Source organism: Sebastes fasciatus, chromosome 14 (genome assembly GCF_043250625.1).
Source record: "Sebastes fasciatus isolate fSebFas1 chromosome 14, fSebFas1.pri, whole genome shotgun sequence".
Classification (NCBI taxonomy): Eukaryota; Metazoa; Chordata; class Actinopteri; order Perciformes; family Sebastidae; genus Sebastes; species Sebastes fasciatus.
In genome coordinates, this window is record NC_133808.1 from 16,737,470 (window position 1) to 16,757,518 (window position 20,049).

At 37.9% G+C, this 20,049-nt stretch overlaps 3 protein-coding genes across 7 annotated transcripts in view; 2 read left to right on the forward strand and 1 right to left on the reverse strand.

The window, feature by feature from the left end:
• The first annotated feature begins 177 nt into the window (after positions 1-177).
• On the forward strand, positions 178-7,953 carry cirsr (corepressor of RBPJ and splicing regulator). Its single transcript, XM_074659287.1, has 10 exons — positions 178-522; positions 2,902-2,996; positions 3,253-3,326; positions 3,467-3,480; positions 3,630-3,682; positions 3,783-3,831; positions 4,592-4,712; positions 5,917-6,023; positions 6,317-6,402; positions 6,810-7,953. Exons 1-10 carry the CDS (start codon positions 451-453, stop codon positions 7,519-7,521), a joined length of 1,383 nt encoding a protein of 460 aa, XP_074515388.1. The 5' UTR covers positions 178-450; the 3' UTR covers positions 7,522-7,953.
• Positions 7,954-9,847: 1,894 nt separating this feature from the next.
• Positions 9,848-12,685, reverse strand: sp9 (sp9 transcription factor). Of its 2 annotated transcripts, none has more exons than XM_074659288.1 (2): positions 12,529-12,685; positions 9,848-11,297 (listed from the first exon to the last, which is right to left on the reverse strand). In XM_074659288.1, the coding sequence occupies exons 1-2, from the start codon at positions 12,547-12,549 to the stop codon at positions 9,990-9,992; spliced, it is 1,329 nt and encodes a 442-aa protein (XP_074515389.1). In that variant the 5' UTR covers positions 12,550-12,685; the 3' UTR covers positions 9,848-9,989. The 2 variants fall into 2 exon arrangements, with proteins under 2 accessions (XP_074515389.1, XP_074515390.1); XM_074659289.1 differs by lacking the exon at positions 12,529-12,685 and adding an exon at positions 11,758-11,814.
• LOC141782668 (obg-like ATPase 1) overlaps positions 12,600-20,049 on the forward strand; it is a 53,775-nt gene continuing 46,325 nt past the window's right edge. Inside the window, exons 1-3 of one of the 4 annotated variants that reach the window (XM_074659284.1) lie at positions 12,667-12,885; positions 12,963-12,997; positions 15,891-15,985. In XM_074659284.1, coding sequence (XP_074515385.1) covers positions 12,771-12,885; positions 12,963-12,997; positions 15,891-15,985 — 245 coding nt within the window. In that variant the 5' untranslated portion in view covers positions 12,667-12,770. Of the gene's footprint in view, positions 12,998-15,426; positions 15,783-15,890; positions 15,986-20,049 lie in introns of those variants that run through there. The other 3 variants (XM_074659283.1, XM_074659286.1, XM_074659285.1) reach the window with 3 other exon arrangements.

A 20,049-nucleotide genomic window follows, 5' to 3' on the forward strand; every position in this document is an offset into this window, starting at 1 on the left:
TTGCTCTTAAGATTGTGTATTCCCAGCAGATTCCCTTCTGGTCTGAGCTCAGATCGGAAGCTCACCATGTGGTGGCGGTGATGCACCAAACCGCCATTAAAGCTTATAGAAGAAGAAGACTGAAGTCAGTTTCATATTCATAGTTAAACCAGTTGTAGAATAACAGCTAAATAGATCACGTCTGTCTATGAAGCACTTATACCCTTTAACTACACGAACAAAACATGTTAATCTACACATATTGATGTGACAGGATGGTTTTGACAACGATTAAACGCATAAACTGGTTTAAAGCTTAACTGACTTCACCGGCTCCCCGTCATCACACCAACACAGAACCATCTTCACGCAGACTGGTTTGTTTTCATGCGGAGGAAGCTAGCTGCGCTCCGTTAGCAACAACATAAACGCTCCTCTCTCCACTCAGTGTGACCCTATAGGTAGTCAGCCATGGGGAAGTCGTTTGCTAATTTCATGTGCAAGAAGGACTTCCACCCTGCGTCGAAGTCAAACATCAAAAAGGTGAGTGAACAGGAGATTAGCCTGCTAGCTAGCGAGCTATACTAACGATGCTAGCCCAGTTAGCTGCTTAGCCAGAGCTAACACGATTCACTTTGATAATTACTTGATAGAAATTGTTGACAACAGAGAAGTTTTCTGTGTGAATTATAGACAAACTACCTGAGACCGCTAGCGTAACGTTACATGGTTCGTTCTCACTGTTTATAGTCGGTAACGCCAAGAGCTAAGTGAAGCTACAATGCTTACTTCAGTCGTCTTTAGCTCACTTTGCTATCATGGTTTTAAAAGGAGAGTTCAGTCCATACATCCTTACATACAACAGACAACCAATAACTATCTAAGTCAAAGGAAACATATTAAAGGCATGGGGCAGTTGGAGGGACAAGTTACAATAAGAACTATATTAATACGATTATGGCAATAAAAGCCAAAATAAGAAATAATATATGAGAACAACACATCTTAAAGTTCCTCTATAACAGTCATTTAAAATGGGTATGGTCTGTGTTCAGCAGCTTAACAGCAGAAGGGATAAAGGACTTGGAGTGACGATTTGTTCTCCTTAAAGGCACATTAAGAGATGTGGTTAAAACTCTGAGCATGTTGTTTCATTGAAATATCCATATTTCATAACAAAAAGCTTTATGCTGTATTTAGGCTCCTGTGCAATATATCCTTGTTGCAATATACACCTCAAGTGCAACTACCTCTGTTTACATTACATCTATTTTGATATTTTATACTTCTAGTGTAACACTTCTGTTTATATTTATTTATTACATCTACCCTACCTATTTTACAAGTACAACTACCTTTGTTTACATTGTATTTATCACATCTGCCCTACCTATTTTACAAGTGCATTACCTTTGTTTACATTTTATTTATTACATCTACCCTACCTATTTTACAAGTACAACTACCTTTGTTTACATTGTATTTATCACATCTGCCCTACCTATTTTACAAGTGCATTACCTTTGTTTACATTTTATTTATCACATCTACCCTACCTATTTACAAGTGCAATTACCTCTGTTTACATTTTATGTATTACATCTACCCTACCTATTTTACAAGTGCAATTACCTTTGCTTGCATTTTATTTATTACATCTACTTTACCTATTTTACAAGTGCATTACCTATGTTTACATTACATATATTTTTATATTTTATACTTCTAGTGTAACACTAGACACAAATGCTTTATATGAGTGAGAAACCATAATCCGTAATTAAGTTTGGCTGGAATAAATCAAGATACTATTAATACAATGACTCTATGTCTTAATATTTTGGACTACACAAACTAATGCTGTTTTTTTTCCCTCAACATTGTTGATAGTTAATGTGATTTAATGTGTACATTAGTAGTATTGTATCTAGATGGACTAGTAGTGTATGTCCTTTTAATGATAATTTGCTCTGAGCCCCCTCTGGTACATATCAGTTATCCAAATATATATTGTCTGTAAGTAAGTAAAGCTTTATTTATATAGCACCTTTACAAAGTGCTTCACACACAAATGAAACATCAAACAATGATGAAAACAAGGAAAAATTAAAATATGAAACACAGAAACATTGAGAAAACAGATCCAACAAAAACAGACAAACACACATGTGGATGAGGCCTATAGAAAGGCTTGCCTATAGAGATGGGTTTTTAAAAGCCCCTTAAAACAGTCCAGAGATTCAGCAGCTCTAATAGATTGGGGGGAGGTGATTCCAGAGACACCTTATAACCTCTCAAATGTACTTTACAAATAAATAAAATAAGCATTGAATTCAATGTTACTTATTAATTTGCTTTAGGCCTGTAACTAATAATGATTTCTCTCTGTTGATGAATGTGTCTGTTACCTCCTGATTAATTATTTGGTCTATAAAATATAGAAAATGATGTAAAATGGCCATCGCAATTTCCAAGAGCCCAAGTTGATGTCCCCAGATCGCCTTATTGTTCTACTAACAGTCCAGAACCTAAATATATTCAATTTACTATAATATAAGACAATCCGTAGCAGCAAATGTTAACATGCTGAAACTAATGTTAAAAAGCTGAAACCAGCAAAAATAGAGTGAAGCATGTATTGGTTATCAAAGTTGTTGCTGGCTGCTGGCAATTTTCAGTTGATCTACTAATGTAATGTTATTATTCAGTTAATTGACTAATTATTTCCCCCTTTTTAAGGGGTAGGTAGAGGGCAGAAATTGTGTATAGTGCACTCAAATTGAACGCCTTTGTAGTCAAGTTACTTATACAAGTATTCATTCATTCATATAAGTATTGTCAGGCAATTAAGCTGACCTAAATGTTTGGGAATGTATGGAGAAGTATGTGTGCAGTAATCCTCCTTTTCACTTTATCTTACAGGTATGGATAGCAGAACAGAAACTGAACTTCGAGAAGACGAAGCAAGAAGATCTTATGCAGGCATACATGAAAGAGCAGGATTCTTACAACAACAGGTTAGATAAATATACAGGTGATATCTCATACCTCCTTAAAAACTGCTCTTTTAATATCATGTATTATTATTTTAAACATCTATTTTTAGTTATGTACTGTGTAAATGTCTCAGTCTCAGTAAAAGGAAAGGTTTTTATTAACTCAACATTAACTTTAGCAACACTTTCTAAATACCTCCTATAACTTCACAGGTTATAAATGTTGATAATCACCAATTTAAAAACAAAAATAAAACTGTTGTTTTCTCATCTCTAGGTTGTTGATGGGGGATGATCGTGTCAAGAATGGCCTCAATTTCATGTACGAGGCTCCACCTGGAGCATCCAAAGGTAAACGATCACTTGAGCCGGGCAGCTCCGATCCCTACTAAATATTGTGTTTAATTTCAAACACCTGATTCTCAAGAAAATTAAACTTAACATTTTAATACTTGTTTGTTTTTTCAACATAATTGCCTTCTGTTCTGAAGAGGAAACAAAAGAGGTAAAGTAGTGCAAATTATGAACCTATACAATTCCACAATATGTATACATGTTCTGCATGTCGACTTTGCTTTACATTGGTCTCCACTCATTTATAACTAGAAAGGTTTACATACTGAAATTCATGATGAAAATGTGTGTGTTTTCCAGGAGGGGGAAGAAGAGTACAAATTTGAGTGGCAGAAGTCGGCTCCTCGAGAGAAGTAAGTATTTGATTTTTATACACAGTCGCATTTTCTTGGCATATTGTCCAGCATTCTTTCAGAATTTGTATTCTCTTTAATCCTTAATTTTCTTATGTAGATATGCGAAGGATGACATGAATATTAGAGATCAGCCATTTGGAATCCAGGTGTGTGATGATTTTTATTTATTTGAAGCATATAGATTGCACCAGTGATTCACAACCCGAGGGTTAAATCTAAGGGGGTCACAAGTTAATCAAAAGATTGAGAAATAAACGTATGTTTCAGATTTTTTCTTTTTTCTTGTGAAATGCTTTCATCTCCTCCGGTACATATAGTGACACGTTGTCCATACTGAAGCCATAAGTTCACATCGCATGTAGACACTGATTTGTTTTTAGGGGTCAAAATAGGGCTGGGCAATATGACAATATATATCATCAAAACAATGTAAAAATGTCTATTGTATATTTTTTCTACATATACATTTGTTTCTATTGCGATATAGACTCAGCCTATATTTATTTCTATTTTCTCTCTATATTTTCACTTAAAACTGTTCTGAACATTTTGCTATACCAGAAAACACGCTATATCGTGATATATATCTTTATCGAAATATGAAATTACCTATATGGTTATAGAAGATTTTGGCCATATCACTCAGCCCTAGGGTCAAAAGCTAAAAAGATTAGGAACCACTGTTTTATTAGATATACTGTGTATGCATTATTGTACATTATAAAGTTTCAAAAAGTAAATCGGAGCTTGTCGTGAATTTAAAGTCTAAGACATTAATGGAATGGATTTTGCCTTATAATTAGGTTGCCATAATAAAAAAAACAATTTGTGGAGTATTGTTTTGTTTAAATTATTCTGCATACACCTCTACAATTTGCTGTAATGTCTGTTGTTGTTAACTTCCAGGTGCGCAATGTGCGATGCATCAAATGTCACAAATGGGGCCATGTGAACACAGACAGAGAGTGTCCTCTCTACGGGCTGTCGGGTATCAACGCCAGCTCTGTGGCCTCGGAGGAGGCAGCAGGTAGAGTACATACAATAATGGTCTAAAACGGACATTTTAAACACCTTCCTCTGCAGTTTCTTTGTTTATCAATGTAATTAATTGTTGATTTGATATGTGTGTAAACAAACCACTACCATTCTTATATACAGATTTTATACTGATGCTATTGAACTAAACAGGAGTAATTAATTGAAATAAGCATCAGCATATAAATATGAAGATAATAATAAGTGATCAATTATCAATGCATCACTTGAAATATATAATCATTGCAAGTTTAATTGATATGTAGAGATTATACTTTCTGAAATAATGTTAATATGTTTCAGTTAAAAATGTTTGTTAGTAGAGCTGCAACGATTAATCGATTAGTTGTCAAATATTAAATTAATCGGCAATTATTTTGATAATCGATTAATCTGTTTGGGTAATTTTTTTAGGGGGGAAAAAGTAAACATTTTCTGATTCCAGCTTCTTAAATGTGAATATTTTCTGGTTTCTTTGCTCCTCTATGACAGTAAACCGAATATCTTTGAGTTGTGGACAAAACAAGACATTTGCGGACGTTATCTTGGGCTTTGGGAAACACTGATCGACATTTTTCACCAATTTATGACATTTTATAGACAAAACAACTAATTGATAAATCAAGAAAATAATCAACAGATTAATCAAAAATAAAATTAATCTTCAGTTGCAGCCCTAGTTAGTTATTCAATGGAAAAAAGACATTGGAATACTCATGGTTTATAGTACAATAGAACCAGAATATCTGTGCTGCCCAATATTTGTGGCGAGTGTATTCGCTTCAGTCTGTCTCAGACTTTGCAGCAGGTACACCTACTGTATCTCTCCTCTCGGGTTTCAGCTGGAGCTCCCAGTCTTGAGCTGATTCTGACTTCTGCAATCAGCGAGTTGAGTAGTAAAGTAATAATGTTTACCCTGGGAGAGTCCAGTCGGTGCATGGTGTTGATGGTGGAGTGCTGTAATGGTCCTCTTCCTGTGCCGGGAGAAAAATATGTAATTATTGTGTATTCTGATTCCTCTAACTGCTGCTTTGGCAGAGAATGATATTGTATGATTTGCTCAGCCGGAAGTGGAGTGAGTTGATTTGATGTCCCATTCTGTTAACAAAGCCGCCCCTGAAATTCCCACTGTGGAGATAGTGGTTGGCATGGGTTTGACATCAATGGGACTCTGAGGCTGTGATTTGTGCTAACAGGTCCGTCGATGCACCCCTCTGAGTTAATGGCGGAGATGCGAAACAGTGGGTTTGCCCTGAAAAAATGTGTCCTTGGTAGGAATGCTACTGTTTGTGATCCATCGCAGGTAATTGTCTGTCTCGCACTCCCATCTTTGCACACATAGGACGATATACAAACACGCACACACACACATATATACTACCCTTCAGAGAGAAAAGACTAACTATATATCTTTGATATGTTCCTGGCATATATAAATACTGCCGTTATTGGGGCAACTTAACTCAAGTGAACAGATTTGATTAAATAAATTGTATCATTGTTTAAAGATGATATATTTAAATATAAATTTGCTCAAATTTGCCTTTGAGAGTCCTATTAATCTAAATGTTTTTTTATTTCAATGTGCTTTTACAGGAATATGTTGCCAGCGAGGAAGAGGAGGATCCCGAGGTGGAATTTCTGAAGTCATTAACGACCAAGCAAAAACAGAAGCTCCTTGGGTAAAAAATGTAGCACAATTTACAAATGTTAATGTATGAAAGCTTCAAGGAGTAGAACAAAATTAGGATTATTTTTGTAACAGTGTTTGAATATTTTGAGCCTCATACTGATAAGAGTAAGCTCAGGGGAAATCCTGATAGATGATCTGATGAATTACTAGTGTACTGTGGTGTTTTTTTTTATATTTTTTAAAACCAAAAACTCATGTATTTGTAGCTTAGTATATACAGTATAGTATATCAGGTGTAAAAAATCAGATGATATTGCTTTCGATTTTGATGAAGTATTTTACATTCCTTTGCTTAAACGTTAATGTGATTCATAGACTTAATTATGGTGATATTATATGTTTATCTGCTGCCCTGTCGGAGAATGTTAATTGAACATTTGTGCTCCTGTTTTACAGAAAACTTGATCGCCTGGAAAGGCAGAAGGCCAAAAAGAAGAAGAGCAAAAAACAGAAGAAGAAGAGCAAAAGAAAACAGAAGAAAAAGCATGAAAGTAGTGACAGCTCGAGTGACTCCTCCAATAGCAGCAGCAGTAGCAGCAGTGATAGTGGCTCCGATTCAGACAGCCATGGCAAGTTCAAGAGCCAAAAGAGAAAGAAGAACAAGAAAAAAGATTCCTGTCGGGATAACAGCTCTAAGAGCGAGCGGCGAGTCAAGAGTCAGAGAAAGGCCTCATCTCACAGAAGCAGGTCACGGAGCCCTCACACCGGACAGAAGCGGCGTGAAGAGGAGTCCGGAGATTATAGACAAACAAGGACAGAGAGGGGAAGGAGCAGGAGTGGAAATCGCAGCCCGGAGAACAAGATCAAGCTGGAGGGAGGTCAAGAGAGAAAGAGATACAACAGCAGGGACAGGCAGGGACCTAGCAGCTCCAAGTCTGGCTTGGACAGAAGTAGGAGCCGCGAGAAAGGCAGGGAGGACAGAGGTAAAGACGGGCGTCACAGTAGAGATGGGGAGAGGAACAGAAGTAGCACAGATGGAAGGAGAGGCAGAACAGCAGATGGGAGGAGCAGAAGCAGGGAAAAGCGGAAGGAGAGGGAGGGCAAGGGAAGAAGTAGGAGTAGGGAGAGAAGAGAGAGGAGCCAAGACAGAGTAAAAAGAAAGCACTGACTTGTTTGTGTTTCTGTCCCTCTTACAATATACTGGTATATAGTCTTCTTGGTAATCAAAGTGTCCCTCTATTTAAACAGATATTGTGCAGTAGGTCTCATTTTTCTCCAGTAGAGGGAAGCAGTGGACAGAGAATATGTGGCTGCAGCTCATTGCACCCATGTGTTGTCTTGTACTGTATGAACGGCTCTAAATTAATTGATTACCATTGGAAGCAATTAGCAGCTATGATCCGTTGATGGGAAAATATTGGACTCATTTTAATGGTCAGTGAACCGCTGGAAAGACCATTTCTGTCGCTGCAGTTTTTTTTCATTATTGTGTCTTTTTGGATATATCGACATTTTAAGATGTAATGCTTAGACGGCTGTTGATTCCTAACAAAAAAAAAATCTGGACTTTTTATTTTCTGATTAAAATTTTAATCATCTCAATTGAATGCGTTTGTTTTGCGATGGAATGAATGAATGAATGTCAGCGTGTAAAATCAGATGAAAATGTAGATTTGTCTGATTATATTTACCGCTTGTGTATTCCCACTAAATACTAAATTATATTTAAGCTCTTGGGCTCCTGATAACAATTATAACTTTTTATATATCATGTTTCAAAAAAAATTGGGCCGGTTTCCATTAATGACATGACACAATATGTGTTATCACTAAAGCTGTGAAATACGTCCTGCTGGTTTTTGCGGGCGTCAAACAAACAAATATGTCCAAATATCCAGCGTGTAAATAAATACAGTTTATACTAGAAACGAAACAAAAACTGCACTATATTTTAATATAGGGGAAACTAGAATTTTAATTATTATTATATTACCTAAATTGAACAATTCAATTGTCAGGCCTACAATTACACATTTTATTTGGCAAATTATTATTTTTATCTAAATAAAAATATTAATTACATTTTATCTCAAAAACAGATTTACTTGGATTCTTTAGCGTCTAAAAATTTAAATTTCATTTTTTATTTTTTTTAAAGTATTGCATAGGTTTTTTTAAAATATTTTGATGAAATTCAAATTGGCTATTTGGTAGTTTTAACTATCTGTCCGTTTCCTTGAAGCAGCTGTTGCACAAAAGGAAATGAAAATAATTTCCCTCTATTGCCTTCTGGTCAATTTAACATCCTCTTCAAAAAAAAAAAAAAAAAAAGAGGGTGTCTGGATGAGACGTGTTCCCAGTCAGTCCTGGACTCACGCTGTAATTATTCCCCGGCTTTTCTCTTTGAGAGTCGGACGCTGCACTGGGTAAGCACAAAGAAGTCAGAGAGCATCCTTGAACCCTTTCAATACGAGGCCACTGATATTCAAATAACACGCAGGAACCATTTGACTGCACTGAGCAAAAGAGCATTTCAAATTCAAACATTTGCATGTGACTCTTTGCCCCTTTTCTTTTTCTAAAGTTTTAAAAAACTGTTCCCATAACATCTATGTGGCTCCTGGCAAAAAGAGAGAGAGACGCCACATCCTCAATCTCGCTCCATCGATTGGTATGCAAATGAAAGCAGTTAATTTGGACAATTAGAATAAATATTCAGGGACCTTTTGTCGTCAAACCCCCTCGGAAACCCCCCGATAAAGTGAAACTGAACAAAAGATGTCTCGGAGATTAATTAGATATTTGATAAGACACGAATCCCTAATCGCAAATACAAGACACATGGGGCTGCGATGTGCTCCAAGTCATAATTAATACCATTTAACAAGATTTTCATTTGGGCATGAAATGTTTTTTTCCGGGGCATTAAGCATTGATTTATTCCATAGGGGGGGGGAATATAGTGAAAGTCAACGTTTTATAGATGATTTTAAATAAAAATAGCCTCACGCTTTAAAATAAATTTCTAAATTAAATATTTTGTTAGAATTAAAACCTATAACACAATTAAACCAAAAATATAAAATCTGCATCACACAATTACAGCCTTTTTTAAAGATGTTTTAATTACGATAAAATGAAAGTCTTATACGTGTGACTTTATACAGGTAAACATTTATATATAGATATTTTTTTTTTAAGCAAAAAAAAATAAAATGGTTAACCAAAAAGTTGAAAAAAAGCTGTGTACATACATATCCACAAAGTGCGTCGAAAAGTAAACTTCCTGTTTTTTTTCCAGGATACCAACACGAATAAAACAATCATTAACATTTACATGAAAATAACACAGAGTTTTAGTCGTCAATATACAAGATGTGACTCACATTGTCCAACCAAAGTTCAACAGGTTTCTCTCACCTTCAAACATTTCATTTTTCCAAGTTGCCACTTAAAAATCCCCAAAGGCCTTACAGCAAATCACTGTCTTTAGATGGATTTACGCATGAAATACGCATGTTGAGAATATATTTTTTAGACTTTTTGCAACTTCTTGAAATATTTTCTCCTTTTTTATTGTCTTTTCAAATAAGACCCGTTTTCAATGTGCATGTTTTTGAATGTTTTTTTATGTCATTAGGGCTCATCATGAGGAGACGGATCCTTAACAGTGATTCTTGGGTTAACCCCATCCAAAATAAGTTCAGGAGACTCAGACCTCGGTGTCTCCAGGTTGCTGGTATCGGTGTCACTGTCGCTGCCCTTTTTGCTTCCTCCTCCACCGGCCGTGTGCGTTTTGATGTGCTTGCTCAAATGGTCACTCCGCATAAAGCGCTTGTTGCACACCGGGCATGCAAACCTTTTCTCTCCGGTGTGAGTGCGGAGGTGTCTCTGCAGCTCATCGGACCGAGTGAACCTTTTGCCACAGAAAAGCCAGTTGCACACAAAAGGCCGCTCTCCAGTGTGCCATCTCAAATGCGCTTTGAGATGCGAGGTTTTCCCGTAGACTTTACCGCAGCCCGGTATGTGGCAGCTGTGCAGGCCCTTCCTGCGCAGGCTGGCTCCGGCGGGTCCTAGCCGCTCGGCCTCCTGGCAGTTCGGACAGTCACACGTGGCTCTACCGGAGTACCTCCTGGAAGACCTCGAGGAGCTACTTATTCCTGAACTGCCCCCAGAAATCATGGCGTTGGCGGCTGCTGCAGAAGCGTCTGTGTATGTTGGGATGACTGTTTTGAAGCCGTCTTGTGTCAACAGGTGCTGTCCGGTGGAGAGTAAGTGAGACGCGGTTGGGCTGATTCCGGTGGAGCTGAACGCCGAGTGCGTCAGCGAGGAGAAGTCCGGGTTGTAGCCACTCAGCTGGGAGTGGATTCCTTGAGGTGTGCCGGTGTGCAGAGACGTCTGGAGGGTGCCTGCAGGATTTTGCACGTCCAGCCACGAACCAGGGTTAGTGTGCACATCCCACCACGAGGATGCACCGTTGTCACCGGCGATGGTGGAGTGGAAACCAGACTTGTACCACGACTCGTATGGGTGCGCCATGCCCACACGCGGGTATAGACTCTCTGCAGAAGTGTGCACTTTGGAGATAAAAGCTGACTGTCCGGCGTCTTGTGAGGACACGCCTGCAGAGTTGGAGAACAGACCGCTGTACTCTGCGGTGGAAAACGCAGAGGATGTTGGGGATGTCGAGGCTAAGCAGAAGGCGCTGTTACCGGAGCCTCCGGTGGGTGTTAGTCCTGACGACGCGCGGCTCGTTGCTACCGCGAAACCGGGCAGACTGGAGCCCAGGTTGCAGCTGGAGGAGGAGGATCTCTTCCACGGGTGAAATCCACCTTTGGAGAAAGCGCTGGAGTCTGGTAAAGTTGTGAGAGGACTGGTGTTGCCAATTTTGTTGCAGGTTGCAGCCAGCATAGCTAGAGGTGTAGTTCCAAACCGTGGCTCTTCCTGCAGAAAAACACACACAAGAGTTGCACTTAAAAACAGGTACCAACAAATATTGCTTCAAGATTTTTAGTTGGATGTCTTGGAAAACAGACGGCTGATTCGAAACAAAACAAGACTTTAACAAATAAAGCATAACTAATTATTATTAAAAGTATAATTTAAGCTATAAGAAGTTTGGAGAGAGTAAAACATAATGCACAAGTAATAATGATTTACAAACTTTCTCAGAATATTAACTGCGTCAGACATCTGCTGTGGGTAAAACACTGATCTAGATGCCTTAATCTGCATTTAACTATTTCATTTTTAATAATAAATAACGAGTAAAGTAATCGTAATTAACACAGAATTAAATCATAACCGCAAACTTGAAAAGCAAGCATGTTTATGAAAGCAGCAATCACTTCTGGAAGTTTGGAGAGATTAAAACATAACGTACAAGTAATAATGATTTACAAACTTTCTCTCAGAATATGAACTGCGTCAGACATCTGCTGTGGGTAAAACACTGATCTAGATAGATAGATAGATAGATAGATAGAAACTTTATTGATCCCGAGGGAAATTCAAGTTTCCAGCATCACAGTTCCATAATTTATATCATATTGACAAATATTGCAAAAAAAAATAGTCAAAACTTATTTTGATTTAACACCAAATATTTGCAGGTTACAGCTTCAGATACAAAATGCTTCCTCTGTATCATATCATAACATTGTTTATTTTGACTGTTGGTAAGACAAAGCAAACCAACTTGTGAAATTCACTTTAAGCTCAGATAACACTATAAAGGTAGCACAAAAACATGTTAATAAAAAGGCAGTAAAAAAAGTTAGTAGTGCAAAGTACAAAGTACAAAAAAAATATACCAGATATAAAAAATACAAGGAGATGAAGAAGAAAACTGTTAAAACTGAATATAGTGTAGAGTAACAGATGTAATATACGACTATTAAAAAAGTGAATATAGTGCAGAAGAGACTGTTAAAAATGAATATAGTGCAGAAGAGACTGTTTAAAGTGTTTAAAGATGCCTTTATCTGCATTTAACTTTATTTTTTAATAATAAATAACGAGTAAAGTAATCGTAATTAACACAGAATTAAATCATAACCGCAAAACTTGAAAAGCAAGTGTATGAAAGCAGGCAATCACTTCTGGTTTGCAGAGGAGCTGCAATAACTTTTACGCACAACTTTTACGCACAAAAATCACAAAGTCTCGGACTCACCCCAAGTATAGACGTTGCCATATCCAGGGTATCTGTGCTGTGATGAGAGTGTTTCGCGATTTGCAATGCTGTATACGGCTCCAATTTTGCTGCAGAACTTGCACCGTGTTTGACTGCAGGTCACACGGTTTCTCTCTTGGCTCGCAGCTCACCAACAACTACCTAGTTGTAGAGAGCGCCTTCTTTGAAGTACAGCTGGCGACGACGCGCAGCCAATCGGATGACCTCATTCATGGCTGAGGATGAAGTCAGCCAATCAGAGAGCCGACCGCAGACAGAAACAACCAAAAAACCCCGCCGTCAATCATCATGTTGTGCAGCCTTCTGCTTCCACACTGTCATACAAGACACGATTTGGTATTTTTTTTTTAATGCATACAGTTATTTTTATGTATTCTCACACGAAGAGCTCAATGTCTCCTTTTCATTTGCAGAATTTGCAGAGTTGGCGCGTCAGTTTCTCCACGAGGTAAGCTTTTTCCTCTCATTTTTAATAATGTGGACTGTTGGTGTCTGATTTTTCAATATTCAGATCATGCGCAACACGTCATTGAGAAATTGTCGCTATTTAAGCACATAGTATCCTGGACAATGTGAGGGTGTTGATGATGACTTTATCAGAACAGTGCATGCTGCTGTGCGTTAGGCGCTGCACAGTTAAAGACAACTGGTGTTATATGCTCTATATCTTAATTTCTTTATTCTGGTGTTCATATTGGAAAGTCCCAGATGGTTTAAGTGTAATGAAGAAGTCCAGAAACAGGCCATGACAGCACTTCTCCAATAACCGCGGTTAGATCATTTACTGAGTAAAATACATGAAGGAAAAACAGATTATTACTGGATCAACTAACCTACAGTTTGTTTACCTCCAGCCAAAAAAAACAAAACATCTGCGCACATGTGTGTGTGCGGTCGAGTTCACGCGCGGCCGTGCCATCCGCGCGCCTCTCTGCTTACTTGGTGCAGGTGAGGGGTTAATTAAAAATGACAGCTTGCTTTATCAGTGTAGTTTTAAAAGTATTTTATAAGCGGAAAAAGTTTCCAGGTGATGTCTGCTGTATAAGGCCGCCAGTCATCTCCATTAAACGGCTTTAACAGCAGCCGTCTTGCATACGAGAAATAAAATGTAATCACCCATTTATTAAATTGTGGACAATTAAAGAGGATGCAACAATTTCCCCTAAACTCACTTTTTCTTTTAATATCACAATTCAATAAGCCCCGCATATCCCCATAGCTTGTTAAAACGCGCAGGGATAATGGCATAATGTAAAATTGACCTGCTCTGACGTGAACCATCATCCCTTTTAAAAGTTAAAGCAATTTTCCCAGAGAAAGGCTTGACCGAAAGATGTGCATTACAGTATTCAAAAACGCTGCAAATAATGCTCCATTATAGAGAGGATGAATGCTGCCAGTCAACACAGGTGCAATTTGTTCAAATACTCTTTCTTTCTTTTTTTTTTTTTTGCTTTAAAACCACCACCTTTGGAAGGGTGAATAAAAATCATCCTCATCAAATACTGAGCGCTGCCAAGAAAATTGAATCATTTTTTTTAGCAATCATAACAATTTGGCAGAGTGCTGTTAACAGTATTAAATGTCTATTCTACATAAACAAAGTTGATTGTCTCTAAAGAAGTCATATTAATTCGAGTGTTATTTTTTTCAATATACTTTAATAATAATAAAAAATCGGACATTAGATTTACACTATAATTAAGTTAATAATTATATTAAAAAATATATATATTTACAGTCATCTGTCATTTGTTCAAACATTAATATTCTTGTGTGCATGATTATTTGTGTCGTAGGCTATTATATCTTAATAAGGAGCAGTGTGACCGCTCAGAACAAAGAAATCTGCATAGGAATCACAGTCTTTATGCACCAATAAATGTCTTTTTATATACTGCAACTTAAATTTATATGGAAGGAAATGTGTTTTTCAGATTAACCTAGAATAATAAAATAATAGTGATTTTTTTTCAGACGATGTTTACTTGGGACAAAGTGGGGGAGAACATGATCTCGCCTTGTCATTCAAGTGAGAATTTTTGAGTTGAATCTGTAATTCTGGACTCCATTCGTGAGCACTTCTCTGTGGCAATTAGGAGCCTATTACAAGCCATTAGATTGATCAATGTACCTTAAACAATGGGAATGATTTATTTGGTCGAACAAAACGCTCTGCATCTATTGTGATGAGTCTAAGTGGGGGTGCATCCATCAACAAAAGATAAATGATTAATTCAGACCTATTCATTTGGATTCTTTCTACAAAGCCGGCCCCACTTGCCTCAAATCCAGATTATTAGAGCCTCATTTTCTGCGTGTTAAACCAGACAGGCTGCTGGATTTGGGCGATGGTTTCTGGTTGTGCCCCTGTGTGCTTTAATTTGTATTTCTGCTGAGGGAAGTTTATTTGAGGACATTTAACTAATTGTTGTAATTTCGCGTGCTCATGTGGCTACACCTGTTTCTCTCAAAGGGGGGGGTTGGAGGCAACTATGAGTGCAAGGATGTTTTACTTTATGTCTGTGGCGCTGAAGCTGTGCATTTATTCTGTTCAATTGTAAAATGCAAAGATGATGATAAAAACAGTATTTTTTTTCTTTGTGTCTCATCTGCCGTTTCCCAGGAGTTTATTCTTGCACTTTAAGGTTGCCTGGTCATTGTTTATTTTGGTGCCAGGTAAATAGAGACAACAGCATGGAAATAGAATTGATATACATTCACTGTGAACTAAACTGCTTGACAAAAGGATTTATTGCTGTAGGAAGTCAATAAGCTATACCACAAGGGGAAATGACAAAATAGCTCGGACCTGTCAGTATAGAGACACAACTATTGGATGTCTTCTGTTAGACGACTGTCAAGACAAATGATTCAGATGTTAATAGAAAGCAGGCAGCTGTTGACAACACAGTCGAGCCTCTGATAAAGATTAACTACGCTTTCAATACACACATTTCAAGCAACAGTTCTGTGTAAGATTGATCTCTCAGCAGCTCATCAGCCTCCATCGATACTATCGACAGCTAAATTTGGAAGTACAGGTCATCCAGCCAGCTCACAGTGTCAACTTTCATTTCCAGAGGCTGCATGTTCCATTTTGAGCGCGGGGGAGCGAGCCAGTTGAAGTGCAGTCGACTGGTTACATTTGAGGACTTAGCTTAGCACATTTTCTGTCAATGAATGTGGTGTTTCCCCTGAGTTGGTGAGAGTGGGAAATGGCTCCAAAGAAGGTGCAGGTTATGAGGAATAGCTCCATTCAAAAATGAGCAAGCTTTGTAGATTATGTAATGGCATTTGGCTCGCTCTGACTGCAGACATCTCCACATTGTCTTTATTAGGGAAAAGGAGAGGATGCACTGAATCTACCACCACCACCGATTGGAAGGTTTGGCACTTCATTGAAGATAGGCGTTGTTGGCCTGCCCAATGTTGGGTAAGTAAAGGGTTTTTATTCACACACACAGTGTCACCATTCACACTGCATGCACCAGCATGTGCTTTGTCCATGTCTGCCTTCCAGGAAACCATAAATATAAACGCATGTAAGGCAAGATGTAAGCTGAGTACAGTAGAATGCATGACTAAAGAGAAGAAATAAGATTTAAAGAGGACCTATTATGCTTTTGTGCTTTTTTCCTTTAGTGTGTTATACAGTTTTTTTGTGCATTTGAAAGGTGTGCAAAGTTACAAAGCTCAAAGTCCACGCCAAAGGGAGTTACTCTCCCCCACAGAAACACTGCTCCTGAACTGCCTGACGTGCCTTGCTTGAAGTCCCGCTTTTTCTTCTGTAACGTGGCGATGTCACCAAGTAACACATTTGCATAATACCTGCCTAGTGGCTAGTTTGGCACGCCTTCAAACAAAGCTAGTTGGAGTGGAGCTGGAGCGGAGAGAAAAAGAAAGCGTTTTTTTTAACATTACAGCATGTAAACATGTTCTAGTAGAAACCACAAAGACTAGAATACACCTGAAAATGAGCATAATAGGTCCTCTTTAAAGAAACATTGTGAATTTAGATTTACAACTTCAGACTTTGAGTTGTTGGAGTTTCTCCAAAATGAGCTTTCTCACTTTATGCATGCCACACTTTATACTGAAACAAGCAAAATGACATGTAGCCTGATGCAGAGGAGTGTTTCTAAGGCTGTTAAGTGTCTGGAACCACTTGTTCCCTACTAGCCAAAGATCAAATCCCACAAGAGCTTCGTCTTTCCTTCCCTGCATCTTAACTTTCTGTCTGTCTAAATAAAAGCGTGTGAGCTGCTCAAACTTTTACAAAATGCTTCACACATGACCTTTTTTAGGGTGTTATGGCAGACAAGTGTTATGAGGGTAAACCTGTGACCTCAAAGAATTGTTGTACGTCAAAAATCATAGTTTTAATAAAATAGTTAAAGAGGCAGTGTGTAGGATACGGCGGTATCTAGTGGTGGGGTTGCAAATTGCAACCAACTGAAGCTTCTCCCGTGTGCCAAACCAAGGCCTATAGGAGGAGTCTGGGACACGGCTGGACACGGGTCTTGGGTTATGGGGTATGATACATGTGCAATGTAACTGGAGCTGCGGTCGTGCGTTGCGATTGGCTCAATTTCGACGAATGCTGACCAGATTTTACTGCGCATGTGTTGTACCCCAAAGATATGACGCGTTGATGACTAGCTGACCTTTGACAAATGTAGATGGATCATAGCACATTCTCATCAATAAGATGTCACACAGAGATTAACTATTTTCTCTAATTGAAAACACACTGCTGTGATGATAAAACCCACATTCATTAATCCAATAAGGCCTGACCTGAGCGTTGATGACTAGTGACCTAGCCTCTTTCAATAGGCCTTGTGCCAAACGTGTAGGAGAACTACGGTGGCCGACGCGAAAACGTGAATGGCCCTATAGAACCATGTTTCTACTCTCCTTATATAGATATATATCGAGATGGTTCTGCCTGGCCTGGGAGGTATCAGACAAACCACACAATTGTACTTACAAAGCTAAGAAAGAGAAAAAAACAGTACAGAAAATAGCTTTTATTTTGAAAAGCTCGTGTATCGTTAGCATGCTTCTTCCTGTCACACTTGACATTGACGGAAATTGATGTGAGTGATGTTTGAAAGTGCGTCACCTGCTGAGGCTGCACGACCATAATAAGCTAAATAAGTAATTGATAGTTAAGCTACAAAAGCAGCAAGGACTTTTTACAAAGCTGCATGCAAAGAAAGAAGGAAATGTAAGTGTTAATGTTTAGTTAAATCTTTTGTTAATGGAAACATTACTACCCAAAACAGTCAGTCCTGTACAGTTCAAAGACTCCTGCATATAATGGAATTTTCTTAATGATATGCTGTTTGGAGTGATTTTCAGTATAATAAAAGCTGAAAAATAAGTGCATAGTATATTTTCTATAATTTAATCTAGTGATAAAATAGAAGTTATGTCAACAATCTGGGTTTCTCATGTGGCCCCCCAGGAAAAATAATAAACCTCTGTTCTAAGGTAACAAAAACAAAATGATTCCTATTTCCAGGTGATTGTACACTAAACAAAACATACTTACTATTAATATTATATTCCATTTTTGCCAATAGATCCCCCTAAATGTTACACACTGTTCCTTCTAAATGCTTTTAGAATTTATACTTTGAGTTTGTATCCTTATTAGATTTATGAATGTGGGTTTTATCATCACAGCAGTGTGTTTTCAATTAGAGAAACATAGTTAAATTCTGTGTGACATCTTATTGATGAGAATGTGCTGTATGACAGCAATCAAGAGTGAACCTACCACCCTACTATGAATGCAGAGAAGAATGAATGAAAAGCATTAACGAACCCTGTTGTCCAATGGTTTTAAATACCCACTTATCACTCTTGCACCGGTCAAAGGTCAGGGTACATCCTAGACAATCGCATAGTGTAGACAGTCAAACACAGTTACTATCACACATTCATTTATCTGGTAATTTAGAGTTTCCAGTTCACCTAACCTTCATGTCTTTGAAGTGCGGGAGAAAATCTGAGGAACCACATCACAAAGTGAACGCAAACACAGGACTCTCAGTACCACTGAGCAACCTTACAGGTCAGTCTCTGCTGCAACAAATCATACACCTCTATTATCAACAGAGACAGCCCATTTACTACAATAAATGGATTACATTTGTAAGGAAACTATGAAATTCACTTGCGTGTTCAAAGCAGCTTTCAGCTTGCATCAGTCAGACACTACACCTGCATGAAATAGTACTTTTTAACATGGCTTTTTGCCCGTAGTTTCTTGAATCAGCTCCCAGTCTCAGGTACAATCAGTGCAATGACAATGATTATGTATAGCAACTTTTCTACATTTTAAGATTAATCAAATCATATTACAGAAAAAAAGCATACATAGTTTTACAACTGAATGGCACTTTAAAAAAGTCCAGCATGGACATGGACAGCATCGTAAAAATACTTCTGTTTTCTTTTTAATTGATCTCATCTCATTCTTTTACATTTTTTTTTTGCAACTAAAAGAATAATTCTAATGTGCAAGATATGCTTTTGTGTCTTGCAATTTGACGTAACCTAGCTAATTTAAAAACTCTACAGCACAACAATCTAAAGGAATGCAAGCTGAAAACGCAATGAGAGGATGTCCCATATCTTGTCTCTTTCTTCCATATCAAATGATGCTATTATATGAGGGGAGAAGGAGGGCGAATGTATATTTTTTTAGGTGTGTTTGAGGAGTATATGTAAATAAAGTTAAAAAAATAGCACCTAACAGTGAAATTAAAGAGACAGACAGTACCTTAAAGACAAACCAAAAGACAAAATTGGTTATATTCTTCAAACACATTTGTTATATTTGTTGAAATTCTCATTACACCCTGACAGCAATCAATAAATCAAATGCTCTGACAAGAAAAAAATCCAGTATTTGTGCATTGCGCGTCACCAGAGTCTTCTGCAAGCTGCTAGCTTGACAGCTGCGATTACTAACAATAGCCATGTTGGTTGTTTACATTCATTAAGATAATTTGAGGGAGGCCTGAAAGGGACGGAATGTCAATGATGCCGACTCGGCGACTTTCTTGCTAACGAAAGTAGCTCGACTAGCTGAGCTAGATTCTTAAGATAACTAACCCTAGCTTTAAAGCATAGACACGGGAAATGTGGAGTATGTAAAAGTCTATGTGATGTGTTTTCAAATTCTTGTTGGTCAATAAATCAATGTAATCAAACAAAATTAATTGATGGGAAGAATAAAAAAAAGTAGTTGAGGAATATTTCAATTCTGAAATATGAACCTGAGAGTCAAAGAGTTACTCAGCCTTTCAGAGCTTTTTATCGGTGAGGTGGACAACTTGACAAGAATCTGTACTACATGGCCACAGTGTGTGTTAGCAGGCTGACACGCTGTCTGCATGTCAGACTTTGTCAGACAAATCCACCTTGTCAGCATCTACCTAGACCTTCAGCAACACCAGTGACAGAGTGTAATCACAGGGCAGA